We start from the raw sequence: 12,858 nt of genomic DNA, 5'->3' as shown, positions 1-12,858 counted from the left end.
TTTCACAGTCATGATAAAATTATTTTTCTAATAATTTATTTCATTAATGTCAAAGTTTTTTCTTTACCCTCAGATCTAAAAATAAGGGTACATGCCTGATACATGTCTTTTAAAGGGTTCTCTCTTGTGTTGTACCGATCTGCTGTAATTCCTATTAAACGTCTTGATGTCTAGAGAGGACAAACCACTTGATTTATTCTTTGTAAATGCTACCAGTTTTAAATTGTCAAGTTAAATAAAATTGTGGTTGAGGTTTTGAGTTACAGCTGATATAAATTAATTTGGTTAATATTTATATTTTTGCTTTAGTAGCATAAGATAGGATTTTTAAAAATCCAGCCTGGGAATCTCTCTAATGGTAACCTGTTTTAACCGATTCACATTTTGTAGACTGTGTTTGTGAGATTCATCCATATTTTTTGTGGTTATAACACTACTTAAAATTTTTTTATTTCCATATAATATTCTATTATGTGAATATAAAAAGGTGTATATATCTGTTTTATTGTTTAAAATGGGTTCATACTTCTGAGTTTTCTTGCCATGAAGAACAATGTGGTTATGAATAGCTTTGTGTATATAGCCTAGTATCCAAGATTCTTCAAAGTGTTTACCTGATACTGGATCAATAGATATGTAATTCGTTAAAATATATCTGTGTCTTTTCCAAATTTGGTGTGTTAATTAACACTTTTACAACAGCAGTGTGGGACAATTCCTGTGTGCAGTTCTTGGCTTAATCACGCTTTAAATATTTGCAATCTGATGACCCTTATGTCTTGTGTCACATTTTTTTAAATTGTGGTAGAATATACATAAAATAATTTAATCTTTTAAGCATATTTAAATGTACAATTTAGTGGCACTAGGTACGTTTACATTGTTGTATAACTATCAGCACCATCCATCTTTAGAACTTTTTAAATCTTCTTCATCTGAAATTGTGTACCTGTTAAATGATAAATCCCCATTCCCTTCTTCCTTTAGTCCCTGACAGTCACCATTCTGCTTTCTGTCTCTATAAATTTGTCTACAATGGGTACCTCGTATAAATGGGATTATACAAGTATTTGTCCTTTTGTGATTGGCATGTTTCACTTAGCTTCTGTGTTGTAGCATATGTCAGAATTTCCTTTCTCTTTAAGACTGAACAGGATTCCATGGTACAATGGACCACATTCCCATTCCCTAAAATGTGTGGTAGGTGACCAGGACACAACCCCATCCCCTTCCACGTTACTTTTCATGGTTTCACGTTCCCACGTTGGTTCACGTTAGTTCACCTAACACTTATGTACCACATCTTTTTTTTTTTTTATTTAATTCTACAATTTTTTAATTTCAGCATAGCAGACACACAATGTGACATTAGTTTCAGCTGTACAACATAGTGGTTCTGCAAGTTTATGCACTATGCTGTGTTTACCACAAGTGTAGCTACCGTCTGTCCCTTCACAAAGCTATCACAGTATCATTGACTGTATTCCCTGTGCCGTGCCTTTTGTTCCCATGACTTATACTACATCTTCTGTATCCATATGTATGTAACCACATTTTCTTTATCCACTCATCTGTCAATGGAAATTTGGGTTGTTTCCACCTCTAGGCTCTTGTGAATAATGCTGTAGTGAACCATGCATGTACAGATAACTCTTTGAGATCCTGCTTTGAGTTCTTTTGGATACGTTAGTTAGTTCTATGTTAGTTTGGGCTTCCGTAATGAAATCCCATAGACTGGATGGCTTAAACGGTACATTACCCGCCCCCCCCCCCCCCCACACACACACAATTTTCGAGTCTAGAAGTCCAAATGTAACCTTTTGGCTGATTCCATTTCTGGTGAGTGCTTTCTTGGTGGCTTGCAGATGGCATAACATGCCACCTTCTCATTATGTCATGTGTGCAGAAAGAGCGAGCAAGCACTCTGCTGTCTCTTCTTATAAGGACACTAACTGTCAGATCAGGGTCCCACTCTTGCGACCTCATTTAAGCTTAATTACTTCCTTAGAGGCCCCATCTCTAAATAGAGCCACACTGGGAGTTGGGTCTCAACATATACGTTTCAAGAGAGGCACACACCTTCATTCCATGTGCTTATACCCAGAAGTGGAATCACTGGATCATTGGTTTTTAATTTTTGGAGGAACTACCATATTGTTTTACACAGAGACTACACCATTTTACATTCCCACCAACAAAGCACAAGGCTTACAGTTTCTCTACCTCTTGGCCAACATTTGTTATTTTACCTTTTTGTTTTGTCTAATAACTCGCCATCCTCATGTGTGTGAAGTGGTGTGTCATTGTGGTGTTAATTTGCATTTCCTTGGTGGTTAGTGATGTTGAGCATCTTTTCATGTATTCATTAGTTATTTGTGTGTCTTGTTGGGAGAGATGGCTCCTCAAAGCTTTTGCCCATTTTTTAATTGGGTTAATTTTTGTGGTTGAGTTATAGGAGTTCTTTGTTTTTATTATTGGGGTATTAACCTCCTTGTCTGATATATACTTTGCAAATAATTTATCTGGTTTTCTTTTGTACATACTTGCTTTTGGTGTTATATAAACAAATCATTGAAAAACGTAATGTCATGAAGCTTTTTTCCTGCGTGTTCTTCCAAGAGGTTTACAGTTTCATCTCTTCTTTTTAGATCTTTGATCTTTTTAAGCTAAGTTTTATGTAAGGTGTAAGGTCAGAGTCCAGCCTCCTTCATTTGCATGTGGATATGGGCTTACCTGCTACCCTTGGTTGAAATGACTGTTCTTTCCTCATTTGAATGATCTTGGTACCTTTGTCCAAATCATTTGAGAATTTTTTTTTTAATTTTTTTTTTCAACGTTTATTTATTTTTGGGACAGAGAGAGACAGAGCATGAACGGGGGAGGGGCAGAGAGAGAGGGGGAGACAGAATCGGAAACAGGCTCCAGGCTCCAAGCCATCAGCCCAGAGCCCGACGCGGGGCTCGAACTCACGGACCGCGAGATCGTGACCTGGCTGAAGTCGGACGCTTAACCGACTGCGCCACCCAGGTGCCCTGAGAGTTTTTTTCTTGGCTCTCTACTTTATTGTCTTTCGCTCTTTTATGCCAGGACCACACCATTTTTATTATCGTAGGATTAAAATCCGCAAGTGTGAGATTTCCAACTTTGTTCTTCTTTTTTTCAAAATCGTTTTGGCTATTTTTGCTCCCTTGAGGTTTCAGTGAATTTTAGGATGGATTTTTCTTTTTCTGAAAACATTGTCACTGGGAGTTCAATAGAATTTGCATAGAATCCATGAGTGGTTTGCAGTAGTATTGACAGCTTAACAATAGTAAATGTTCCCGCCCATGAACAGGGGGTGTCTTGTCATTTATTTGTGTCTTTTTTGATTTAAGTAATTTTTAGTAGTTTTTGGTATACAAGCATTATGCTTTGTCAGTTCAGTTTATTCCTAAATATTTTATTTTTATTGTGAACAGGACTGTTTTCTTTATTTCCTTTTTGGATTGTTCATTGTTAGAAACACAACTGATTTTTGCATGTCAATTTTGTCTCTCATAACTTGGGTGAATTTGTTTATCAGGTAAATTGGGGGAGGGGAGTTGGTGGATTCTTTAGATTTTTTTTGCATATAAGATCACACTGTCTGTTGACAGGCTAACATTACTTCCCCTTTCCAATTTGAATTTGCTTTTTTTTTTTTTTTTTTTTTTTTGCCTTCCTGCTCTGGGTAAGACTTCCAATATTGTATTAAAAAGGAGAGATAGTAGTCCTTCTTATCTTTTTCCTGATCTTAGGGGAAAAGCTCACAGTCTTTTATGATTATGATATTGGCTGTGGGTTTTCATGAAGGCCCTTTATCAGGTTGAGGAAAATCCATTTTATTCCTCTTTTATTTTTTTAAACATTACATAAGGATCTATTCTACCCACCGCCAAACGTGGTTCTACTCTACTATTCACCACCACCCTCTCATGATGTGAGAGGGAATTATCGAGAACACAACACAGTTTTAGCTTTTAAGGAATGTATCCTCTAATTGGGTATAAATCTAAACATAGGAAAATATAAGTAACAATGACTGAACGTGGTTAGGGCCAGACAGATGATACAGACTTGCTCCCAGTGCTCAGGAATGGAAAGAACACAAGACTGAGTTCTGTGCATATGATACTGAGTGTTGACTGTGTTTCAGGCACAGTCACAGAAATACACATTTTATTGATTTCTTCATGATAATAGCTGAAGCTTTGCTGAAAGTCTGGCCACTGTTTTCTTAAGCATCGTACATCCCTTTGATGTAGGAAGTATCCTAATTTTGTAATCAGGGAATTTGAATCCTGGCAATCTTAGGGTACTTGCATGCATTCATAAAGATATTAAGTGAAAAATTCGAATTTGAAACCAAATTTGACTCACCACAGAACTCCTTTTTATTTGGCAACTTTGCTCTCTGTTCCTTCACGTATGTTCCTGTGGCATCTGTCTTCCCTGTTGAGGTAGAATGGACAAAACTGTAAGATGCTCACGGTGTACCCTCTGATGGTTTGGTATGCATTTGAGAGGATTTCCCCCATCTAGTTAACTGGGACCCCCATCACCTCACATAGTTATCTTTTATTTTATTTTATTTTATTTAGTTTTGGGGAGAGCATTTAAGTCCTACTTTCTTAGGATCAAACCTTCAGCTAGAAGATGGATAAAGTCTAAGGATCTAACATATCACATAGTAACTATGGCTGATAACACTCCACTACATAATTGAAATTTGCTTAGAGTTTTCACCATAGCGTGATGGTGGATTTTGCCAAATGCTTTGTGTGCATCAGTTGAGATGATTGTATGGGGTTTTCCCCTTATCAGTCTGTTAATGTGATGTATTGCATTGGTTTTCACATATTGAACTGTCATTACATTTTAGGAGTAAGTCCTAAGTGACCATGACATATAAACCTTTTAATATGCTGTTAAATTTGGTTTAGTATTTTGTTGAGGACTTCCATCCGTATTCATAAGGCATATTGGCCTTTCGTTTGTTCTCACGTACCATCTTTGGCTTTAGCGAGATGGCAGTTCTGGCCTTACAGAATGAGTTTAGATGTTGTTCCTTGTCTTCAGTTTTCTGGAAGCGTTTGAGAAAGATTGGGGTTCATGTTGTGTTTTTTTTGTTTTTTTTTTTTTTTAGAATTTGGTAGAATTCACCTGTGAAGGCATGGGGACTTGGCCTCTAATTTGCTTGGAGATTTTTGTTTTCTTATGTTTTGTTGTATTTTTAATTTTTTAATTCTGGTTAAAAAGCACATAACATAAAATCAACTACTTTAGCCATTTTTAAGTATACAGTTCAGTGGTCTTAACTTTACATCGTTGTGCAACAGATGTCTAGAACTTTTTCATCAGCTGGAAGTGCATACCTTTTGAACAACTTCTATTTCTTCCTCCCCTCGGCTCCTGGAAACCACAGCTCTTTTGATATTTTTAAATACTTCTTGGGGCACCCGGGCGGCTCAGTTGGTTAAGCGTCTGACTCTTGAGCTCAGCTCAGGTCACAATCTCACAGTTGGTGAGTTCAAGCCCCACATCGGGCTCTGTGCTGACAGCGTGGAGACTGCTTGGGATTCTGTCTCTCCCTCTCTGTGCCCCTTCCCAGCTTGTGCGTGCTCTCTCTCTCTCTCAATAAATAATTAAACTTAAAAAAAATACTTCTCGTACGTGGGATTATGCACTGCCTTTTTGTAACTGGCTTCATTTCACTTAGCATAGTATTCTCAGGATTCATCCATATTGTAGCACATCACAGGATTTATGTTTTTTAAGCTGAGTAATATTCCAGTATGTGTGTATGCCACATTTTCTTTCTCCATCTAGCCAATGAGGGACGCGTAGATTGTGTTCACCTCTTGGCTGTGGTAATAACTGCAGTGAACAAAGGCGTAGGACATCTCCTCCCATCGCAGCGGCGACTTCTCACATTCCCACCGATGGTACTAGGCCTCCGGTGGCTTTGCATCTTTGCCACCACTTGTCCTTTTCTTCTTCCTCTTCTCCTCCTCCTCCCTATTGTTGTTGTTGTTGTTGTTTTGATAGTGTCCATTCTGATGGGTATGAATGAAGTGATACCATATTCTTGTTTTGACTGGCATTTCTCTAACAGTTATGGAAAAGATTGAACACTTTTTCATGTTTGGTCCTATGTGCTTTCTTCTGATTCTTCTGTATACTTGGCTGCATTTATTTATTTATTTATTTAACCTTTCTTTCTTTCTTTCTTTCTTTCTTTCTTTCTTTCTTTCCTTCTTCCCTTTCTTATTATACCTTTCTATTTTTAAACATCTTCATTTCCCTAAGAGTCTGCACCCCGCTCCTCCTGTGGCCCTTGGGTGTTCTCTGTGTAGTCCTCAGTCACCAGTCTCTTGTCCCAGGTGTCTGTGGGTCTGTAATCACTTTGTGGTTCTCAGAATGTGCCCAGGGCTGTTCCCGGCCAGAGATTTGCCCTACGTCTGAAACAAGCAGCGCTGAGACCAGTCCCTCGGGTGGCCGTCAGACAGGTGGCCAGTCTGGTCTGCCCTGCCCTCTGGTTTGTGGGCTGGAAGGGAGCACTGGCTGCTGCTCCCCTGGAGGCAGCCTGGCCTCCCCTGTGAGTCTGCATGGGGGAGGAGCTCTGGGGCAAGGGTGAGCAGAAGTGCCACAAATTTTCCACCATGTTGAGCCTGCCTTCTTCTTGATGGGATGTTCATCTGGTTGCTGTTGGTCTCTGACTACTTTCCAAAGCTGCTACAAGGTTGTTTTAGCCAGTCTCTTGTTGTTTGTTTAGCATTTTCCTTGGGAGCCTGGGGGCCTGGAGCCGTCATCTTGCTGAAGTCACTTGAGCTGTCATCTTGCTGAAGTCACTCTCAGTATATTAGTTTGATGCTTATTCACATTTCCCAAATTCTTTCTTTTGTTTGAATGAAGTAGGCTCCACGCCCAACCATGGGGCTCGAACTCACGACCCTGAGATCAAGGGTCAGACGCTATACTGACTGAACCAGCCAGGCACCCCACATTTCCCAAATTCTTAACTAACTTTGAGTGCTTTTTTTTGGTGGCTCAAATTGACATGTATATTTTCTTTTTTTCCTATTTTTAAATTGGTTTTCTGTCCTTTCCTCATTGATTTATACAAATTCTTTGTATATTCTGAATAGTATTCTATTGGTTATTTATCTACCACTGTGCCCCCAGTTTTGTTATTTGGCTCATTACTTCTATGATTTTTGTAATTAAGTTCTTAATTTTGATATCACATGTAGCATACGTTTTGTATTCTGGTTGGTTATTTCCCTTCTTAAGGAAGTATTCCCTGAAGGTTTTGTCCCCCACCTCTCATCTCTTTGCACTTTGGTACTGATTAATCACCAATGCTACACCCCGCTTCGTGACACAATCAGGATCTCGTCAGGTCGCTCTCATGCCCGTAGCCAGGAAATACTCTGCTCAGTGAGACTAAAAGCTAGAAGACAATTTTGCTAATCTTCTCCTTTAAATGTAACTAGCATTTTAGCATTTTTCCTGAATTCCACATAAAAGGGAACATGACATTTTAGGATAGACCTTAGGAGAGAGGGCTGCAGACAAGTTCTCCGAGGTATTACAGCACATACGGCATCATGAAGATCTGTTAATTCTGAGAACATTTATTAGAAGATCATATGTATTCAAACTGGGGTCTAGACCGTTTCATGCCAGTGTCTGCTCTGCTGGTGACCCTGTGTGTAAAGTGTATGTAAAGACTGCCCGCAGATTCACTTTTCTCTATTCCCTGTGTAATGACTTAACACTGATAACTTTTCTCAGCATGTCCATATTGTGCGTCAAGAAATATTAATATGCATTTTGGAAGAAAGTGTACTGTGATCACACATCTTTGGAAAAAATCGCATCATTACAGTTTTACCCTATACATCACCACTTTAAACACTGTTGTTATGACCACAGCAAAAATCGATTTCACTTGGTCTAACCGGTATTTTTTACATAAAAGATCAATTCAAACTTGAGGAAATCTGCTGAACCTAGAATGAAAACCACTTCATCTGAGTAACAGTTAAGATATTTCCCAGTTTGAAAGAATATTATTTGAAAGAAAGATACGAAGTTAAATAATGTAATATGACCCAGATCCAGACAGTGACCTGCATTACTGAATCATGGTGCTAGAAACAGAATCTTCTTTGATGGCCCATAACAGCCATGCCTTAGACATGCAATTTTTAAAAAAAAAATTTTAACGTTTATTTATTTTTGAAGGAGAGAGAGCACTTGAGGGGTAGAGGGACAGAGAGAGGGGGAGACACAGAATCTGAAGCAGGCTCCAGGCTCTGAGCTGTCAACACAGATCCCGACGTGGGGCTCAAACCCATGAGCTGCGAGATCACGACCTGAGCTGGTCGGATGCTCAGCTGACTGAGCCCCCCAGGCGCCTCACTTTAGATGTGCAGTTAACATCTTTGTGAATCCTTGGCTGACTACATTTGCAATAGGAAGAGGAGGAACAGGATAATCAAAGACCCCAGCCCAATGAGAGTCCTTGGCATCACATGACCTTCCTGCCCCTGCCTCAAATGGACGTGTAAGGAAAAGCACCGGTCCCACCGAGGACAGAGCATTTATTGAAGGCTTGCGGTGTTCTGGATGCTTTTTCATCTATGTCATGTGATTTCAGTCCTCACATCACAGCATAGACTTGGTTGTCACTGTGCCTGTTTTACAAATGAAGAAGCGAGAACTAGGAATCGACTGCTTACCCAGAATCCCAGAGTCAGTCCATAACAGAGAGTGTATTTGCCATTAGATTCTTTCTGCCGTTAGATTCTTTACTTCCTGCCGCACAGAGACAGCTGTGGCAACATATTCATTATATACAGGGATGATCGAACCACGTTAAGTTAGTAACTTTTCCCAGATTAAACATTTAGCAAGTGACAAATAGGAGTTGAGGTCACGAGATTATTAGAAATAAGCTGCAGGTCCTTCCCGTGTTCAGGGCTGTCTTTATGCATCGGCATATGGACCGTCTTCACCTCCCTGGCTTCTGGTGAAGCACACACAAGATGACCCTGCCAGCTTTCTGAACTCAGCATTATGTGAGGAGTAAGATTGTGTGAGCTCGTAGTCTTAGTCTAAGCCAGGATCACAGCGAAAAGTTACAACTTTTCGTAGAAGGCATTTAGAGTGGTCTGAATAGAAACAGCTAGTAGATGGTTGCTGTCAGAGGTTATTGGTGGGAAGGGGGATGGAGAGATACTTAATGGAGATAGAGTTGTGGTTCCTCCCAGATGAAAAAGTTCCGGAAATAAGTTGTACGACAAGGTGAATGTACTTCACGCTATCGAAGTGGACACCTAAGAACGGTTAAGATGGTAAATTTTATCTTATGTGTATTTTGCCACAGTTACAAAGGAGCATGAGTTATAAAAAGGAATAAAGAATCTTTTTTGAAAATGTATCCTCCATGTAAATTTATGTGGCATTTGAGGAAACTGTTACCTATTGACTTATTCTTTATTCACAGTGATCTGCAGTCCTGGATCTTATAACCCCCGTGATGGAACTCACTGCCTTCAGTGCAACAGCAGCCTGGTGTATGGAGCTAAAGCGTGCTTATAGGGCCATTGTTCTGAGTTCTTTGGTGGTTTATTAAACACAAAAGTATATTTTTGAAATATTAATACATAATAAATCACTATTATGCCAAAATTAAATATAATAGATTTTACAAAATCTGCTGTCATCATTGTCATTGAAAGAGCGTATGTCCAGATGCTCTATGAACGGAGCACCCACTGATCCTTAGCCATCGGTGCCGATCCCACACACGACTTCAGAGTGTTTCTTGGATCGCTGCTTTTTAAAAATAGTTCCAAATATGCTATATTGGTGTTACCCCAAAAGCTACTTCAGGATTATTTTAAAATCGCCCATTCTGCACTTCCTGTATGTTGACACTTCTCAGGCCAGCCACCATGTTCTTCCATAATCGTTTGGTTCCAGCTCGTTTTGTTCCTTTGAACATTTAAATTGGTGAGCTGTTCCTTCTTCTAGTTTGATCTTTCATAGTTCAGGGTCACTTTTTAAAAGGCCTGTGCATCTTATTATTGCAAACTTTAACCGCTGTAGTGTAAGGCCAGGTCCCAACGACACCATGAGTTTTTAATAAAGTTCAGTGTGGTGATCTTCAGCTTTTCAGTATAAAGGCCTTTAAATTACCTTTTTGACATTTTAGAATGGAATAATCATCTCATACGTGCCTACAATAACCTTTGAACTTTTCACAGTGTGGAAAGAGAACCTCTAGGTTCTTGTCCTGAGGACACCTCTAGGCAAAAGTATCAAACAGTCATCACATCTTTTATTTCATTTCCTTTATTATGACAGTTGTTTTGTCACAGATACTTCTCCCCACACCATCATACCCTGTCTCACTCTGGGGTGCTGTATTTGAATTTGGAAGATTACCCAAAATTTGAAAATTTAAGTACCAGTATGTTACATGAGTAACATACGAAATTAGTAGTTTCTCAATTTTTTAATTATTGTTCCATTTATATTTGTAACACTGTCTATGCTCTTAGACATGCCGTTCTTTTCCTTCATACTTCCTTTCTGAAGACATAAACATTTGTAAATGGCAAACACACAGGTTGGATGTAGGCACAGCCAGGCAGCACATCGACGGGGAAAAGGTCTCTCACACCTGGGCTCTACCTGACTGTAAAATTGACCACTTAGACAGTCTCTCGTTTGCTCATCCCCTGGACAAATCAGCATCCTGGAATTCTCACATCAGTGCAAAGGGAAGTGAATTCATATGACATTTCTTTGTTAGCCTTGGTGATTTTTTTTTAATTCCTTGTGATAATCATGACATCATTGTTTGCATATGGTTTTTAGAGTTTTTTTTTAATTTTTTTTTTTACGTTTATTTATTTTTGAGAGAGTGAGACAAGTGAGAGTGGGGGAGGGGTAGAGAGTGAGGGAGACACAGGATCAGAAGCAGGCTCCAGGCTCTGAGCTGTCAGCACAGAGCCTGACGCGGGGCTCGAACCCACAGACCATGAGATCATGAGCTGAGCCGAAGTTGGACACTCAACCGACCGAGCCACCCAGGCACCCCTTTGTTTTTGTTTTTTTTAAAGCCTTCTTTCGTATAGTAAGTCACATATTTGCCGTTACACTGTTAAAGTAACAGTGTTAAAGTACCTGTTTTTTGTACCTAGTAAAAGACCTCCTCACTCACCATCTCTAAAAGCAGCGCGGTTCCCTAAAGCTTTCCAGATTTCTTAATTGTGTAGTAAGATGAACTGAAATACATTTTCTCTTGTACTCCCTAAGTTTGGGTTATTTTTTTTTCCCCTAGGATTGAAAACTGCTGAGGAATTTAACTTCTGACACATTTTCCTAGGGATGAACAATACCAGCTCAGTAGCTATTCAGCCTGGGGAAGCAGAGCAGAGCCATAATTATAATGGTGGTGCTCTTACTGGAGGCCAGAATCCAGTCAGGAAGAGAAGGTGATCTGGGATAAGAGTAGACAATAGGAGAATAGTGAGTGTGAGTCCTGGAATCATCCTATGAGAATAAATATTTCCGTACTTAACAGAACCACTGCATCTATTAACATACAACACAGAGTGTTGGAAGTTGTTTTCAGCGATGACAATGCATACAGTAAAAATGACGAACTGATCCCTGAGAGAGGCCAATTTCAAGTGTTCCTTATTTTTGTTGGCATCAGAATAATATCTTCCACTTACATAATGCCTTAATTTTAACAAAACATTTTTTCATATTAACGCAATGTGATGTTTACACCCATCTGTGAAGTTAGGGAAAATACGATTCCCGTTTTGTAGTTTATCCGTCAGATTTTTTTCTTACCGTAAATGTGTAATTGTGTGTTCGTTTGGCAACATGTAAAAAGAGCCTTGTAACAAGTTGGGTCCAGTAATTTTACCTTTAAAGGAAACTATCTTAAGAAAGTAAATTAGAAATCAGGTGGAATATTACGCCCAGTGGTGTTAATATCCACATTCTATATATGAATGAAAATGGAATTACCACCGATGAAGTTAACATCAAGAGAAGTGGTTGAATAAATTATGCTAGTTCCATAGGAGAGAACGTCAGGTAGTGTTGTTTCAAATTTTCAAACGAACCCAATGTTAACGGTTGTCTTCTGTAATAGGATCATGTCAGCAGGTTTTTTTGGTACCCTCTTTTCCAAATGTTCTACAGTGAAGACAAATTAGTTTCGAAATCTTGGAAGCAACAGACACACTTTGAAAAATTAAAACAGTAGCGGATGGAAGAAGGCATTATTGCCCACCTCTCTGATATCCACTCACTTCTGCCCATCTTCCCAACAGAGCGCCAGGCTTGTTTAGCCCAGAGAACAAGCCTTTTTTGAACCCGTCAGCACATGGCTTCTTTAGGGCAACTGCTGTGTTGAAAACCCCATGCTCCAGGACAAAGCCCACACTGAGGATAGGGCGGAGGTGCCCACGATGATGTCGAATCACTGCCCTTGTGTCTGAACCCCAGGCTGCCCTAGACTTGCACAGTTGTGTGAGAGAAGAAGGCGCCTTGTGTCGAACGAAGCAAGTTAGATTTTCTGTAACCTTGCAGTTGAAAATATCCTAACTGATAGAGTATTCATTACAGGAGGGGGAAATACCACTTATAGTTTCATAACCCAGATATCAGCAGTGTTGTTAACGTTGTGGCAAATCTCATTTCTGTGTGATTTTTTTATTCATGCTGTAGATACTCATATTTCCCTTACAATTATGGTGTATTTTGCATAGTATTTTACTCACCTCATTAACATAATTTTAATTA

At 39.4% G+C, this 12,858-nt stretch overlaps 1 protein-coding gene across 1 annotated transcript in view; it reads left to right on the top strand.

The window, feature by feature from the left end:
• Positions 1–9,741, top strand: part of ZPBP (zona pellucida binding protein) — a gene marked incomplete at its 5' end in the record, with an annotated part of 118,341 nt that extends 108,600 nt beyond the window's left edge. The window contains one exon of the mRNA XM_040455045.1: positions 9,533–9,741. Coding sequence (XP_040310979.1) covers positions 9,533–9,627 — 95 coding nt within the window. The remainder of the gene's footprint in view (positions 1–9,532) is intronic.
• Between the last annotated feature and the right edge of the window lie 3,117 nt (positions 9,742–12,858).

This window comes from Herpailurus yagouaroundi, unplaced genomic scaffold (assembly GCF_014898765.1).
Source record: "Herpailurus yagouaroundi ecotype Mexico unplaced genomic scaffold, PumYag 214, whole genome shotgun sequence".
In the NCBI taxonomy this organism is placed as follows: Eukaryota; Metazoa; Chordata; class Mammalia; order Carnivora; family Felidae; genus Herpailurus; species Herpailurus yagouaroundi.
The sequence above is the reverse complement of the archived record's forward strand: the minus strand, read 5'-3'. Positions and strand labels throughout refer to the sequence as shown.